At 34.6% G+C, this 16,517-nt stretch overlaps 1 protein-coding gene, 1 non-coding gene and 1 pseudogene across 2 annotated transcripts; 1 reads left to right on the top strand and 2 right to left on the bottom strand.

Moving 5' to 3' along the window:
- The first annotated feature begins 1,302 nt into the window (after positions 1-1,302).
- Positions 1,303-5,591, top strand: LOC145594428 (putative disease resistance protein RGA1; annotated as a pseudogene).
- Positions 5,592-9,123: 3,532 nt separating this feature from the next.
- LOC145595747 (uncharacterized) lies at positions 9,124-14,480 on the bottom strand. The gene is made up of 2 exons (XM_081652166.1): positions 14,152-14,480; positions 9,124-9,995 (listed from the first exon to the last, which is right to left on the bottom strand). The coding sequence occupies exons 1-2, from the start codon at positions 14,342-14,344 to the stop codon at positions 9,334-9,336; spliced, it is 855 nt and encodes a 284-aa protein (XP_081508292.1). The 5' UTR covers positions 14,345-14,480; the 3' UTR covers positions 9,124-9,333.
- A 1,328-nt stretch (positions 14,481-15,808) lies between these two features.
- On the bottom strand, positions 15,809-15,892 carry TRNAL-CAA (transfer RNA leucine (anticodon CAA)). The gene has a single exon. It is a non-coding gene; the product is annotated as a tRNA-Leu (tRNA).
- Between the last annotated feature and the right edge of the window lie 625 nt (positions 15,893-16,517).

Genomic DNA, 16,517 nt, shown 5'->3' with positions numbered 1-16,517 from the left:
TTTGTCGAAATTCGGGGAGTGGCGGGACTTAAAAATGAAAGTTTAAAACAGGTGTGCTTTGACAACAAAAATTTATTAGACGGTTTTCAATAAAACTTGGTTTTTATAAGATTATTTTCAACAAATTTTCCTCGGCCAAGAGGGGCTTAGCCCCGATCAACAAACTTTTTTTTTTTTTTTTTGAGCGGGAAGTAATAACATAATTAATTAATACTTTAATAGTCATTTTATATCTACAATAATAAAGATCTGTAAACCATAGATTTAGAGAAAATATCATAACTTTTACAATAAAAATCATAACTAATTTGCATATTTGGCATAGCTCATACTCCACAACTTCAAGCTTGACGCGAACTAATCGAAAATCAAATAGAAAAAATAGCAAAAGACAATAAAAAACTAAAGGTTAAATTGATTCAATTTTGAAATAACACGACGTGTGTATCTAGGGAATAGTCGCTTCGATTTTTTATGTCTTTGCATCTTTCCAAGTTGAGACCTCCGCAATCCGCGTTGATGTTTTGATCGACCAGTTGATGACAAATTCCAGACTCATATAGAAATCCAAATCACCTTATCAATTATTACAAGAACCCTAAAAATAAAATTATCATCCAATGATGAAAAATCAAAATCCCAAAATATTAGGACAACCTTTCACAGATGGAGAGAAAAAACAAAACAAACAAACCAAAACATAAAACAAATAAAAGCCAAAATATCTTTTTTTCTTGTTTCCTATTTTTGTTTTCTAAAAAACTAAAAATTAAAAGCAAAAAAACAATGTCAAATAAGCCCTATTGAATTAAAGAAAAAGGGGCCAGAAATAGTCTAATTTCCTAATAGATCAAACTATTTCCGACCTAAACGACCAACAAAACTAAAACCCTAGAGGAGAGATGAGAGAAAAGAGAGAAAAAGGAAAAGGGGGCGACCAACATTAAATTGGTTTAGTATGTTAACCATAGTTTAATTACCACTTTTTGTTTCACCTCGCACCACACCATTACTATTCCGTTTTCTTTAAATTCAGTTTCATTTTTCTCTCAAAAAAAAAAAAAAAAAAAAAAAAAAAAAAAAAAAAAAAAAAATCAGTTTCATTTAGGAATTTAAAATGAGGAGTTAAACGTAGATTGACAAGATTGTAGCGGCGTTGACTTTATTTTGATGGATCTGAGCTTGTTAAAACTTAAGAGACTCTTCTTACTCTATCCCTATCTCATTTGCTCTATGTCTCTCACTCTCTCACCACTGAAATAAAGTTAGAAAAGTGCTGCATATGATTTATTTAGTGAAAACATGAATCGATTGATATTACAAGCTTTCGGTTACGATGTGCTGAGGCAGAGGGTTGATGATGTAGAAATCGCCTTTGGTAGACTGGGTGAAGTTTTAGATATAGAGTTGGATGAGTTTGATAGGATAATGTGTATTATTAAGAGTCGCTTTAACATTTGGCGGACCCGGATCAGAGGTATAGACAGGCAGCTGGAAAGTAGAATTAAAGATGGATTACGGAAAGTGGAGCATCTTTTCGACAACTGTGAAGGTACGCATCCCGTGCTCTTGGAATCTACGGACATTATTTTCCTATGCCGTTACATCTTTTATATTACTATTATGCATTTATGCAAGTATGACCCAAAAAAATTGCAAAATTTGAATTTGTAGACATCCATTAGTTCAACTTAATTAATCAAACATTTACATATTTTAAAAATAGTTAAGATACCATTTTTTTTTACTTAAATGTGGTTTTTAACTTTAAACATTTCTAGATTACTACTATGAATCTATGATTTTTTTTTAAACTACGTTCTCACTCAAGTTATAGATATCCAAGCTATTTCCTTTTGCTCACTCAAGAATTAATGAACACTTTATAATTTATGATGCTTTAACTTTGTTTTTTTTTTTTTTTTTTTTAGAAATATAATGCTTTTAACTTTGTATATTTGTTTTTTTTTTTTTTTGGTATCGTATAACACATGATTATGGCTCATATATGGTTGAAAATGTACTTGTACCAATATTATATATTTTATTTCATTCTATTATGTTTAGGCTTTTATAATAGGCTTGTTTAGTTCACCTAATTTTTACTTACCTAATATGATTAATTGATTATTGATTTAATAGTCTATTTGACCTTGTACAAAAAAATATACATGGTATCAAGTGGGATTTTGTTACAATTGTTACATTTGTAATAATGTGTTTTTTTGTTTATATATAATTTTCCTAAAAATTTTCATTACGAAATTAATGATATTCAACAATTAAAAAAACCACACATAAAAGTATAAAACGATGATCTGAATTTATTTTACTAATATAAATAAAAATAAGTTAAACTTAACATGAACTTACAAATATTTGTATCTTGTTAGTTACTCATAATTGGTTTGAATATCTCATAAATGAATGCTGTTTTAAAGAATCTTTTAACAACGAATTTATGATGCAAAAGTAGAATTTTATAAAATATTATCGAAAGCTGAAAAAAATCGTCTGGAGGTCACTTTCACCAAAAAAAAAAAAATCGTTATTATGTCACGATATTTCACATTGACACTTAGCGAAAAACTTGAAATGTCAAGTATCGCTATCTCGTGAGCTGATTGTGAGACACGGTTTTATTTATTTATTAGTGATATATAATATAATCATACATGCATATAAAGATAGAAGTGTATAGTGTATTTCTAAACTTTTGTCTCACAAATGGCACATAGACACATAGTCATATTTTAATTTGGGTCCAAAGATTATCTCAAGTCTCAACTACTCACTTATGTATTCACTTAATTTCTTAATGATAGGAAGTAATAATATAACTCTATCAAGAACACTAGCTATGGATCTACTCCAAGAAATGCTTTTGATTGTGGATCCAAACAATGAGGGGCGTATTAGTTTGGTTAGAAAATGGGAAGTAGTGAGAGCGAGGCCAAAGGATATGGAAGAGATTGCTAGGTTGTTGTTGGAGGACTCATATTCATATAATTCTTGTTATCCTCATCCAGTGTCAGTATTTCCTATTGTTGGGATGCCCGGCTCCGGCAAAACTTCTCTTGCATACCTTCTCTTTCACCACCAAAGCATCAAAGATCACTTTGGCCAAAGAGTTTGGCTCCATTGGGAAGACATTTCTAGAGTTCGTAGTGCTAATAAATCGATTTTACAGATAATCGAACAAACATTTTTCTTTACCCCTAACCAAAAAAAGGAAATAAACTTTGATGCAAAATACTTGCTTGTAATAGAGGACTTTCCAAATGAGGATAATGGTGAGAAATGGTTTGATTTGTTCAAGCCCTTGTTGTCTGCTTTTGCTAAGTGTAAACCTGGTTCCAAAATATTAGTCACCTCCTGCTCCACATCTCTACAACCTCAAGTCCTCCTCGACCTCGAGTTCCCACTGGCCAAAGGTGCTCCCTATCTATTGGGACCACTCGACCATGTTGATTCCCTGGATTTCTTTCAAAACATAGCATTCAGAAAATTACCAGACGATCTGAGACCCCATTTGATGGACGTCGCTCTTGAGATTTTTAACAAGTGTACCTATAATCTCCGTGTCATAAAAATTGTAGCTTCAATTCTTTCTTCTCAACCTCCTTCCAAATGGCAGCATTTCAATGAAGTTGTGCTCAACATACAAAATCCTGTAAAACATGTTCTTTCAATACTAGATATAATGCAACAGCCACGACTCTTTGATTACCATTCATTGTTTCCTCTTGATCATGAATTTAACAAGGTAGAAATGTATCAGCTTTGGGATGCTCAAGAGCAGTACACTGATGAGGTATTCAAAGAAATGTTTGAGACTCTTCTTGGCAATGAAAACTTATTTAAAAGCTGCAAAAGAGATAAATTTGGTGTCGTGGTTTACTACAAGCTCCAGATTTTAGCGCATGGGGTGGCGAAGTATCTGGCACGTAATAAGTACAATATAGTGGACGATTCTGTAAAGGAAGTCAATTTTCGACTAGATCACGTGGGCATTACTGCTGACGCATGTATGAACCCTCGAATGTGGTATAATAGGTCCAAACATCTGAAATCTCTCCTTTTGTTACCTAGCAATTCATGTAGAACCGCTTTTAGCCTCGACCACATTTTTGATATGCATCTTAAGGGCATACAAGCTTTGGATATAGCCATTAGTGATTGTAGACATTTTCAGACTTCCATAGGGTTGCTAAAAGACCTGAGGTACCTCAGACTTGGGATTTCCTCCGAAACACTTCCTGAGTGCATCACAAACCTCAAGCTCTTGCAAACATTGGACCTTCGACACTCAAGGGTTCGAGAGCTACCAGAAGGCTTCCATAAGCTGCGCCATTTGAAGCACTTGTACATTGGAGATAGATTGAATGATCTTCCTCCTAGGTTTGGGGAATTAACAAAACTACAAAGCTTAGATGTCTTCATCTTAGGAAATAACAATGGCTTAGATGCACTAGCGAGCTTTACTCATCTTGCCGGGAAGCTAAGGATTCGCTATCAGGAAGATCGGGAGGAGCATGTATTACCAGAGAACACAACTTATTTAAAGGACAAGAAGCTTTATGAGCTTTCATTAGAATGGTCATCTACAAATGCAGAACCAGCAGTAGCAGAGAAATACGAAAAGGAAAATGACATGGAGTTAGAATTGTTGCAGCCCCCTTCAGCTCTCAAGGTCCTTACAGTCAAGGGTTGGAAGGGAAAGACATTTCCACAATTAGCGATTGACCATTTCTCTTCTGTGCTCAATAACCTTGTTTCCATACATATAGCTGACTGCAGTCATTGCAAACATCTGCCATCGTTCAGCAAACTTGGTTGTCTCAAGTTTCTTGATCTTTGGGGGCTTATTGCCTTGGAGTGGATAGAGAATTGTGATAATATTAGTATGGTTTCATCTGAAGCACCATACTTCCCGTCCTTGGAGCATCTGAGTTTGGTTAATTTGCCACGCCTAAAAGGATGGTCAAGAGTTGAAGAGCACGATGCTGATTGCAAACAAGAACAAAGGAATCTCCCTCGACTTAATGATCTCAGACTAAGCGGTTGTCCTGAGCTGATATCAATGCCTGATATGCCAACTCTTCATTCACTGGAGATAAGCAATTGCCATAGAGATCTCCTGCAACATTTTCTCAGTGTCCAAGCATCAGCAGCGGTATTGTCATCATCATCAGCTTCAGCAGTAGTTCCGGTACTTCAGAATCTCTGCTCTTTGACAGTGTCAAATATGTCAATAGAAGAACCCCTGCTAATGGGCCTTGAGTACCACACATCACTTGAGGAACTCTCTCTCAGTTGGCTTTATAATCTCAGAATTCTACCAGAGTCGATTGGACATCTCATCCAGCTCCGTCAGCTTGCCATCAGATATTTGCCTAATTTATTGGATCTCCCTGAATCACTAGCAGGCCTCTCCGCTTTAGAACATGTGGAGATCCAATATTGTCCGAGATTGAAACAAGTTCCAGGCTATTTTTCTGAACTCGAGTCGAAAAAACGACTCCATATTAAGGAATGTGTGAACCTAGAGAAGATGTCAGCAACCTGATGGTAAAGTTTCTCCCTTGTGAATTGCTTTTTATTTTAGTTGTCATTCTATTGGCTATGAAATTTTTGTTTCTGATCCTCCCTCTGTCTCAGGACAACTCTAGCAATCGGCGTCATTGGTTTTAAAGCTATATCAAGGTTAGTTATTATTTTTAAATCTGTTGAATTATGCTTGCTTACAAAAATTAACTTCAACAGCAGCTGGAAATTACATCACAGTTTGTGTGTAATTCTCTTCATTTAGACCTTTATTGTGTAAATTTTCACTGATATATCTTTATTTTTGGCAGTAATTAGAAAAACCTCAGCTGATACAAGAGTTTCTTATCTAATGTTGGATATGTTAAGAAGCACGAGATGTTGCCTTGGATAACCATTATGGGACCAAGAAGAGAAAACAACCGAGAGTTCGACATTGTGAGGACAAGCTAAGGTAGATCATTTTTAAGGTCTCTGCCTCTCAGGTTCAAAGTTACTGAATACTTTGTACTGTTATTGCAGACTGAAAGCAGATGATGCAGCTAGAGAAATCTGTAATTTATAGTAATTTGCTAATTCTAGTAATAAATTCTAGTTATCTGTGAACCAATTGGAATAATGTTCTGTGATTTTTCATTGTTAATCAATTACATTAACATAATTCATCAGTAGTTTGGTTTCCTTAACACAGTACGGATTGTGTTCCATAATTTGAGTTCAATGCCTTAACATATACTCCTTATATATTTTTGATGTATACTTCGTATATAATTCTATACATCCGACAGATTAGATATGTCAGCTGAATTACATTATTTTTGTACAAGTGCATTTTAAGTGTAGAAGATTGTTGATGCATCCCCTTGATGAGGAAGAGCTTTGCTTCCCATCTGCAGACGATGATTGTCGGTTATCTAGTATGAAAATTTCTATTTAGATGGGCATGGGATCATTGTTGCATATCAAGTCCGCCAAAGCTGTCACTAGCAGTAGCAGTCCATTCCATATGCTAGAAAAACACACCAAATCTTACACGACTTTACCCAAAAATAGAACAACTTTGTACCACTTACTCTAGTGTAAAGCACACTATTTTTGTTATTGTCAAAATAGCATTACACACATACAAAACAGTAGTTATCAATTACCAAATACTCAAAAAGTTGGTTTTTCTTCTCCTTTTCAATCTTAAACGTCATATTAACTACCACGTAGCTTTGCAACTATTAGAAAAGGACATTATGGAGCATGTTTTCATTATTACAATAATTTGATTGTAGTATCATTCTTTCTTTTTACTTATTTTTTTAATTACTTGTTTTTCATACATTCATCATGTAATAATCATTTTCATTAACCAATAATATGCTTATCATCTTTAAAACTCTGAAACATTTAAACACCATTGAAACTACAGCTTGCTTGTTGGTATTATGTAATCTCAGCTCAAAACGCGTACATGAATGTAAATAATGTAATCTTCATAGAACAGCTATTGTTGCCTTGGTAATCCTCCATCGCCTATCTTCTACTGGCTTAGTAGCTACCCTTGTCCCTAACAAGTGCACGAGCATGATCTCCCGGCTTGGACAAGATTTCAGCTTCTGATAAGGAACTGCTCAAAGAAAAGAAAAAAAATCCAGTAAAATGCTTAAGTAGTGACATTTTAGGTCTTATATACAAGGAAAAAATAAAAAGCTAGGATAATTTTATATATTCATTACTTGTACCATCATTAAACCAATAATAACGTACCGTGGCCTTAGGCACCAATAGGCAGTATCATAAGCAAGAACAAGAGAGCACAATGGCCTATCATATATGCATGTTAGTATGAGCAACAAAAATGTAATTATGCAGCAGCATTGCAACAACCAACGATCAACAACGACGACGAAATCAATTAAATTTAGGATCCTACCTTCGTCATATGCTTACAGTACGTCTTACCTCCAACTTGACGTGCTTACCTAAAGTTTTCTTTAAAAAGATACTTTATATGAGTAAGAAATATTTACATTGTACCATAGGAAAAATGTCAAAAGTATTGAGCCAAATAATAAAGCTCAATCTTTTTTTGAACACTTATTAAGAAGCTACATATATAGAGAGTATTCAGCATTGTAAGCCGTTTAATTAAGGTCATATAGGTGGGGCAACTTCCAAACTCATACATAATCATATCATGTTTATTTTGAAAACGGACAATAAAAAATCACTAACTTCTTTCTATATTAATAACTGGTTTCTGATCATCGAAAACTCGAAACGATAGATAACAAACAAGCCTATAAGAAGTATAATCACTCATTAACAAAAAAAATGATAAAATTAATTAGTTATAGTAGGAAACAAAGAGCAATTTAGAGGGAAGAGAGAGAAAGAGGAGAAGCAGGAGGTGATGATGACAGAAGCACAGAGAGCACGAAGGAAAGTGAAGTGCAATAGCAGTAGTAACAATAATAAGTACCCACAAATCCAAATATCCTCATGCACTTCATCCTCTGTGCTCTCTATCTTCTGTCAACAACTTCCCCCACCACTTTTTTATTTGCTCCCACTCTTTTACCCCCTTCTTACCCTACAACCCATCATATATATGTGCTTAAATTAATTACCATTAATTTACGACTACGACTGTACACTACAAGAATCCGTGCTTTTATTTATCAATGATTATTTTATTATATAATCACTTGAAGAGGGGGGTGTCAAAAATAAAGTTCAAAAAAAAATTGTGAAATTGTGAGAGAGGAGAGATGGAAAGATGGAATTGTGTAGCCCTTGAAAGAGAGGGTACCCTATATTTATAGGACAAGAGGAAGATTGAAAGAATTTACCAAAATAGGAGTGGATACTATTACTTCTTCAAAAGGGTACTATCCCAAGTACCTTTACTAACTATTTGATTGAAAGCCGCCCCACAGAATTGTTCATTCAGTTTTTTTTAATTTAAAAAAAAAAAAAAAAAAAAAAATTCTTTCTAGGATTAGTTGGTATTGTTCTGCTGTGCTGCATCCATACCATATCTGTTTAGAGTCCTTTACCTGTCAACAATGTAGAGGTTTGATCGTGAGCGAGCTTGATCGTGTGGTTACGAGTGGTCGATCAAGATTATTAGTTGAGTGATTAGTGTGTAGAGGATAAAAACCCTGTAACTGAAGGGGTTGACTGATTCATTCAGGGAAACCCCACTACAATATTTGCTCAACAGAATTTGTAACCACTTGCTAAGGTTGATTGATTTAGGCATGTGACTCAGATTTTGGGATCTTTTCATTGATCTTCATGCAGTTACTATGAATCAAGATACTATATAGTACCACAAGGACTGATGATTCTTAGGTAATACACAAGCACATTCAATTTTACAGCTCTTATCAAATTTAAAATACACTGAAACAAGGTACTACTCGTAACAATTGTGTAAGATCATTGCTAGTAAGGTGACTAAAAGAGGCAAGAACATTGTATTTGGACTATGATTAAGGGCACATGCAATTGACACTGCAACCATGGTAGTTACCGGACTATTTACTGTTAGACAATTAGCCGGGCTATTGAGATAATGAGGGAGAGTTTAACATTATGATATTTTAAATATTACAGTAGGCAAAATATAAAAATTCCTGCAAAACCTAAAGATGTGGTTTTTCAGCCGATAATGAGATGCTGTGTACAACTCTTGTTGCATTACTTTAATCTAAAGTTGAAAGAAACTATAGCGCATACAAGAAATTTGCAATGAAAGTTTAAAAGTAAAAAATTGCTTAACATGACTAAGGTTTACGATTGTTGTATTTGGCCTTTCAGCCAAACAAAGAAAGGCCAAATACAACAATCGTAGCATACACACTGCAATCCATAAAGTGAACCCGAGAGGTTCTTTAGCGTCAAACCCAGCTCTAACGCCCTCCCAGCATCTTCAGCCCAAGCATACCCAGCACCTAAAAGTGATGTTCTATCTTTATTACCTCGTAACCCATTCTTCCGATAATCAGGTAATAGTCTTCGGATGATAAGTGTTATATTTGTTATCAAAACAAGAAAGAGGGGTCGAAATAATAAGATTCCCCTAAATACCTTGCTGCCCACTATTGGAAATCCAGCGGATGACAGGACAACTAAGATTGCTATTGTTAGAGAACACAACAATCTATCATGCTCTGTCTCAGCTACAGCCACATTTACTTGCTGTGAAGTTACATTACTAATGGGGATCTGTTGGGCGACCCCTAGCGCTGCATCAAAAACTTTCTGAACTCCAGAAGAAGCTTCTCTTTTGCTGCTATCTTCTGATACAGTTGCTCTAGGGGGTTCAGTTACTGGCTCAGATTTTCTTAACACAGGTTCTTCTTTGCTTTGACCACCTAATGCATCATCCTGATTAAAGTTTGAAGATTGATCATGCATAAAGTACGAGGGTTTGTCTTCCTCAGTTCGAGAGACTGCAAAACCAATCAATGAGCAACCCGTTAATTTGGAGGATCAACATCAAAGAAGCTTCAGTGAATAGAAGAGCACCAAATACAGTAACTACAGTCAATTACTTTTTACTTATAAAGTGATCCTAGTCATAGGTTTACTCGATACTAGTATTGGCAACACAAGGACTTAGAAAGTTACTACTTACTAGGCACCACACGCCACAGACATCATTATGCTTTCTCAGGTCCATTTTAATGTCACGCTATATTCAACCTAAACCAGAATATTAAATTAATATATGTGCAGTTGTGCACTAAAGTTTTCACAAGCCTTTATATTGCTCTAAATGGCTACAGTAACATGATTGAATTTAGCCTTCGTCTGCTCCCCTACTTCTTCAATAAGTCAAACATAAACTATCAAGGTCTTCACCAATCACCAGTACTTTAAATAGCCTAAGGTTATTGACTAGGGGAAAAACAATCGTTTACATAAACCACTACTTAATACAAAGTATAAACCAACCCAACAAAATTGAAAAGGCCAAACAGCAATCAAACAGCAAACACAATCTACAGTTGTCATAACTCATAAGGAGCTATAGGGTTAAGACAGAACTCTTGCCTCTCCCATTGTAAATACAATGACACTATAAACAGACAGAGACTACTGTTAAAGATTCAAGATAAGCGACCAATAGTCACGTTACACCCCTTGAATCTAGTAAACTTATAGATATAAAATAGCATTCTATGCTGGCTTAAAATAAATCAAGAGGTTGATCAGCTGAAATTCGGCCTCCAAAAGAGAATAATCTTAATTTCATTTCCCATAGACATCATTGCAAGTATAAGGTCCACTTCTTTGTTCAAACATTCAGAGACGCACTCACACCCTCTGACCCCATATTCGAGAGAGGTCAGGGAAATTATTGGAGAATAATTTTTCCTTTTCCAGAAAAATATCAATCTAAAGGTAGGTTCCTTTCAGAGCTCAATAGTCACCCCACCCAATTAAAATAATTAGAGACAACAAAAAAGTGTGCTGCATTCCAATGAAAATTGAACCCCAAAGATCATTAAAGGTAAGCTTGTCATTGGCTAGGGATTCATTTTCAAATGAAACTATAAAAGTCCACACACCCCATCACCCCCAGAAAGAGAGAGGATTACCATATCCTCCTGAACAACCAAAGGCCCACATCCTACAGTGACAGCAAGTAGCTGACCATTTCATACCACTTTAGTAACATTCAGCAACAACCACAAATGCTGCTGTTTTCTTGACAAATATCAGCATCAAAATGACCTATTTACTTGACAGCCAACTTTGCAACCACTATCCTGAACAAATACCGGCTAAGATTAACCCTAAAGAGTGCTGTTCTTAGCCTGTTCTGTCCCCATCCATCTGCAAGCCTGTCATCCATACTCACCAATCTTACCAATTAGTCCGTCCATTATACAATAACAGTCCGATCTGATTTTTCAATCTGACTTTCCAGGTCAAACTAGCAAAAAACTACTGTATATATATTTATTAGTATTTAACAAGTTTTAAGATATTAGCACTTCTAAAATAAACTACTGTATTCAAATATATGTTTTTGTAACACAATTTTTCAATAATAATAATTATTATAAATAATTAAAAAGAACTTTTGGGAGAAAAGTATGTCACGGCCTCTAGGTTGATTTGCTATTGTAACAGGGTATAGAGTGATTACATAAGAGATCCTTACATTTCTTTATCTTCATGAATGATAAAACATATTATTTTTTTAAAAAAAATCCAAATAAGATTTCTTCTCAACATTTCATAACATTCAGATTTTAGTTAATTAGGATTTATTGGTTTACAAAAGTGATCACCATTTAGCAGTCCATGAGTCAAGTATGGTGCAAATGCAAGCATAAGCATATAACTCAAGAGCATACAACCCTTCAACCAGATGCCTTACCAATTTCAATTTTTCAATCATTGTCGCGCCATATAATGCATTTTCAATTTTTTGCAAAGCTAAAAGATTTGCTTTATTAGATACTAGTACTAGTGAAACATAAAGCCTGAAAATAAAATAAGGCATCTATTTACAGCTCCCTCATCTGTCTCGGTTTGCCACATCAAAAATACCTCCTGGTTCATACTTTATAATACCTCTTTTCATTGTTAATATTGATACATAAAGGACTTAGGCAACGAGCAAAAGTCAGTGAGTGCCTGAGTGGTGAAGTTATCACACATGATACATAAAGGACTTAGACTTATAAGAGGAGGCAACACACATATCCCTGAATTAAATTAATCAAGCAAAAGTCAGAGGCTACACACATACCCCTGAATCAAATTAATTAATCAAGCAAAAGTCAGTGCGTGCCTGAGTGGGGAAGTTATCACACATGTGTAAAGGGAGAACAACCAAATAAACTCTGCAATCATGGCACTGATCCATGCAGCTGTGTGCATCAACAACATGCCAATGAAGATGTCGGCATAATACAATAACATGTGCAAGAACAACAAAGAAAAAGAACCCTAATGACCTGAAACATATAGGCCCTATTTTGACAAAGCAAGTTCAGCCAAATTTTGCAGGATTGCAGTAAATTGTCAGTCCACTCATACTATTGTTTGGTAGTTTAGCTTATTGCAAAATATGCTTTTTTTTTCACAAGAGGATTATATTAAAGGGGCTGAAAATTATTAAAATTAAAAGTATAGCTAACTTTGCAAAAAGTTATTGACAGAAGAACAATGAACATGACAATGTTTTTACATTTCACATTATACACTCAAGCAGCTTACAACTACATAGTACATGCTATCAATTAAAATTCACCAAACATCTTTATACAAACAAATTGGCTAAAGGAATTAACTGAAAGCTAATGAAATGAACTATCAGCTAGCCACTACCCACATATTGCCAAAGAGGATCCCAAATTCCCCGAGTATATAGGGCCAACTTATTTGAGCTCAATTTTTGCATTCCAATCCCATACATCCATTCAGAGTACATCTCAATAACAGCTAATGGAACGAACATTGCCAAATAGGATTTGAGTTCCTAAAGTAAATGAGCTCAACTTTTGCATTTCAAAATCATACAATCATTCAGATTAAATTTAAATTCAAGCATTTGAAGATTAAAACATATAGCATCCCAAATCCACAAATCTCATCCACTAACAAAACTACATGCTGTATTATTTTTCCTGCCTCTTATGAAAATTACTCACAACAAGAGAGCTTCCTAAATGAACTCGAACAATACATTGACAACTCTTCAACACCACATTAAAATTTTTAGCCACCTGCCTCTTATGTGCACTCAATGAACCGGTAACAATCTTAAAGGAAAAAAACGATTTCATCCTTATGTTCCCCACCTTGGACTAATGTCATAAACCCTGAAACACATACTCTCATGTGAATCTATCACCCCCTCCAAAACCTTATCCTTTGCTAGTAAAAACTATGAATACCTCTCTCTATTTTTGGTCCACCAAATAACAAAAGTGAAGGAAATTATCTTTCTTTTAATCCAAATAGATTTCCCTTCGTCCAATGGCGTTCAAGAGACAATACCAATAAGAGCTCCATGTCTTCATCTTTTTAATCTTCAAAGTCGTACAACAGTTCCCAAACCACTATCCCTATTCTTCTACATGGTGCCCACTAGCTTAAAATCCACAATCTTTTATTGACTTTTTACAACTTTTTCTTTTGTTTATCTTTGCTTCAAAATTCATAATTAGATCAATTCCTTATGAACATTTGCAGGAAAAAATTTCCCCCAAAGTACTAGTAATAACCCATGTGTAAACTTGCTATCTAAATATACTACTAGCTCAAATTTGAACTGTTAAAATTCCAATAATCTAATAAAATCCCAATAAAAACTCGCCTATTTATTCCCCATCATGCAAATCCGACCGTCAATTTAGAAATTAAAACTTCGAAACCCTAAAAACAACTAAACAAATTACAGGTCTAGTTCAATTTCTCGTTCACGCGTAAGATAACCAACAAGTTCATCATGCCACAATTCAATTGCAAATAAATATAGTATTCAAAACCCTAAATAATCTAAGCAAATCAAAATTGAATAATACAATCAATTGGATTTCCGACAATAATCAATTACAAAAAATTCAGCAAATTAAGAAGAAATACCTGAAGGTTGATCAGAAGGAAGAACTGATTTGAGATCTTGATGATACTGTTGTTGAGGAACAAACGGTTGAGATGAATCAGAATCATTGGCATCAGATGAAAGACTAGGTTTTCGACCTGTGATGAGAGCTAGACGATCTTGTCCTCCTTGTAAAATACGACGTCGTCTTGCTTCTCTTCCAGTACTTGCCATCACTCTCTTAGCTTAGAGCTTTGTTTCTCTCTCTTCAATGGCGGATGAAATTGATTGTTGCAGATGATTTCTGGGATTTCACTTGTTGAAGAAGAAGATGGTGATGAATGTCTCACTTTCGAGTTGATTTTCGTAGCTTCGAAAAATATTGCGAAATGAATTTCCTTTTGTTTTTCCTTTTTGGTATTTTTTTTCCTTCCTATTTTGCCCCTTGTAAATTTAAGAGACCAAGCAAAGGTATTAGTGGTATAATTGGTATTACACTACGAGTAGTCCGGATTCAATCTCAAGTTAATCGCAACACTAGCTCATAATTGGTGACTGCCTATTTCATGAAGCAAGATTATACATGTATACTTAGGCCCAATATGGCGATATGTCTAACTTATTTTGATCTCAAGTCAATGTCTACTGAGACATTAGGCCATGACTCGTGAGTAAATCGCCCACCTACAGTAACAACAAGACTTGAATATATGTTGGATGATATAGACGAGAAAAAAATGACAGGATCGAATAGATTTATATAACATAGGCTTGTGACTTTGTGAGTACCTCTTCAAGAAGCAAGATTATGCATCCAAACCAGGCTCGATACTTCAAATCTTTTATTTTTCAATTTCAAGGTAAAACCTGTTTGTTTAGATATTATGGAATGACTTGTGAGTAAATCACTCTCCTACAGGGCTACAGTTGCACCAAGATTTGAAATATATGTTGGATGATACTCAAAGGGAAAAAAAATAACTAGATCAGAGATTATAATAATACAACACGATCTCATCGATTGATTTGATTAATATAAGAATAATCCTGTGTGGAGACAACGAGAAAAACTCAAGTTTTGGCTCAAAAATCACAATCTAACATCCTCTTATTTATGGTTTCCAAATCACAATCTCACACCCCACTTCTATTTCTCTCTTATGCGCTTTATGCATAAACAAAAGATGGACCCAATAGCTGGATTAGGTTGGATAGTTGCTCAAACTTATGCCTTATTCTAAAGATAGCTAATTAATTGATTACACACTTATTTTTCTCTTATGTGTTTTATGCCTTTATAGTAATGGTTGAGAGACGACTAAACAAAAGGTAGACCCAAAAGCTATTATTTGGATTGGGTTGGAAATTGAAGTTGCACACTTATGCTTATTATGTTCTATTGTAAAGGTAAGGAATAGCCTATTAAATGATTATAAAATAATCCATAATATATACGGAGTAGTATATACTACCTCCGGTCCAAGTTAGTTGCAACTTTGGGGTATTATTTGTGAGATAACTTTGGGGTATTATTTGTGAGATATAAAATATTCCAAAGTTGCAACTAACTTGGACTGGAGGTAGTACTTGTATAATTTAATTTATACTCCGTATATTAATTGTGCAATGCTCGATACTTGTGCAATGCTCTGCACAAGTACATTAACATCCCTAAAGAAGGACAAAAAATGCAAAAAATGTCAGAAGTGGGATTTGAACCCACGCCCTCTTTCGAAGACCAGAACTTGAGTCTGGCGCCTTAGACCACTCGGCCATCCTGACTTTGTTGTAAGAATATTCCAGATATATGTATATGACCAATATACTCCTATAATCCTATTACATTACTCTGTATGTTTTAGCTTTATTGGGTGATTAATTGGGTCAAAAAGGCGAGCAAATAACATCTTTTGAAGTGTGAAACTGTGGATTGAAAACTTAGATCTTTAACAATTTAAAAAGAATACTCCATTAGTAGCTCCTTAAAATATACAAAAAGGTTTTTATCAACTTAGTAGTACCTCGTTAAAATATTAACTTTTTAAATAAGCTTACGCTAGCAAAGTGAAATAATAAAATATTATTTTATGTATGGGATTAGGGGCATGTATAGGGCTAATATCAGTCTTTGACCAATCTCGAAAACTTATACAATCAAGGATATCATTTGCTCTCAAGGTGGTTCGAGGTAACTCGCTCGAATGGTAAAGTTAATTATCGCAAGATGAGATTATAAAGTGATTACGCATTTACGCAAAGGATTGTGTTAAGATTTGTGAACTTTGGTAATGTGTAAGGGCTTGGGTATTTATATGCTAATCTTTGTTCTCTTGTTTATGCTACTATAACTCAAGTAAATGATTTCAGATTACATACCTCCATACTTGTATACATCAATTGTTACAAT

Source organism: Chenopodium album, chromosome 19 (genome assembly GCF_948465745.1).
Source record: "Chenopodium album chromosome 19, dcCheAlbu1.1, whole genome shotgun sequence".
NCBI lineage: Eukaryota > Viridiplantae > Streptophyta > Magnoliopsida > Caryophyllales > Amaranthaceae > Chenopodium > Chenopodium album.
This window is presented reverse-complemented; position numbering and strand designations above follow the sequence as displayed.

Coding starts and splice junctions, on each gene's coding strand:
- LOC145595747 (XM_081652166.1), bottom strand. CDS start 14,344: ATGGCAAGTACTGGAAGAGAAGCAAGACGACGTCGTATTTTACAAGGA. Junction 9,996..14,151: donor TCCTTCTGATCAACCTTCAG/GTATTTCTTCTT, acceptor TTGGTTTTGCAG/TCTCTCGAACTGAGGAAGAC.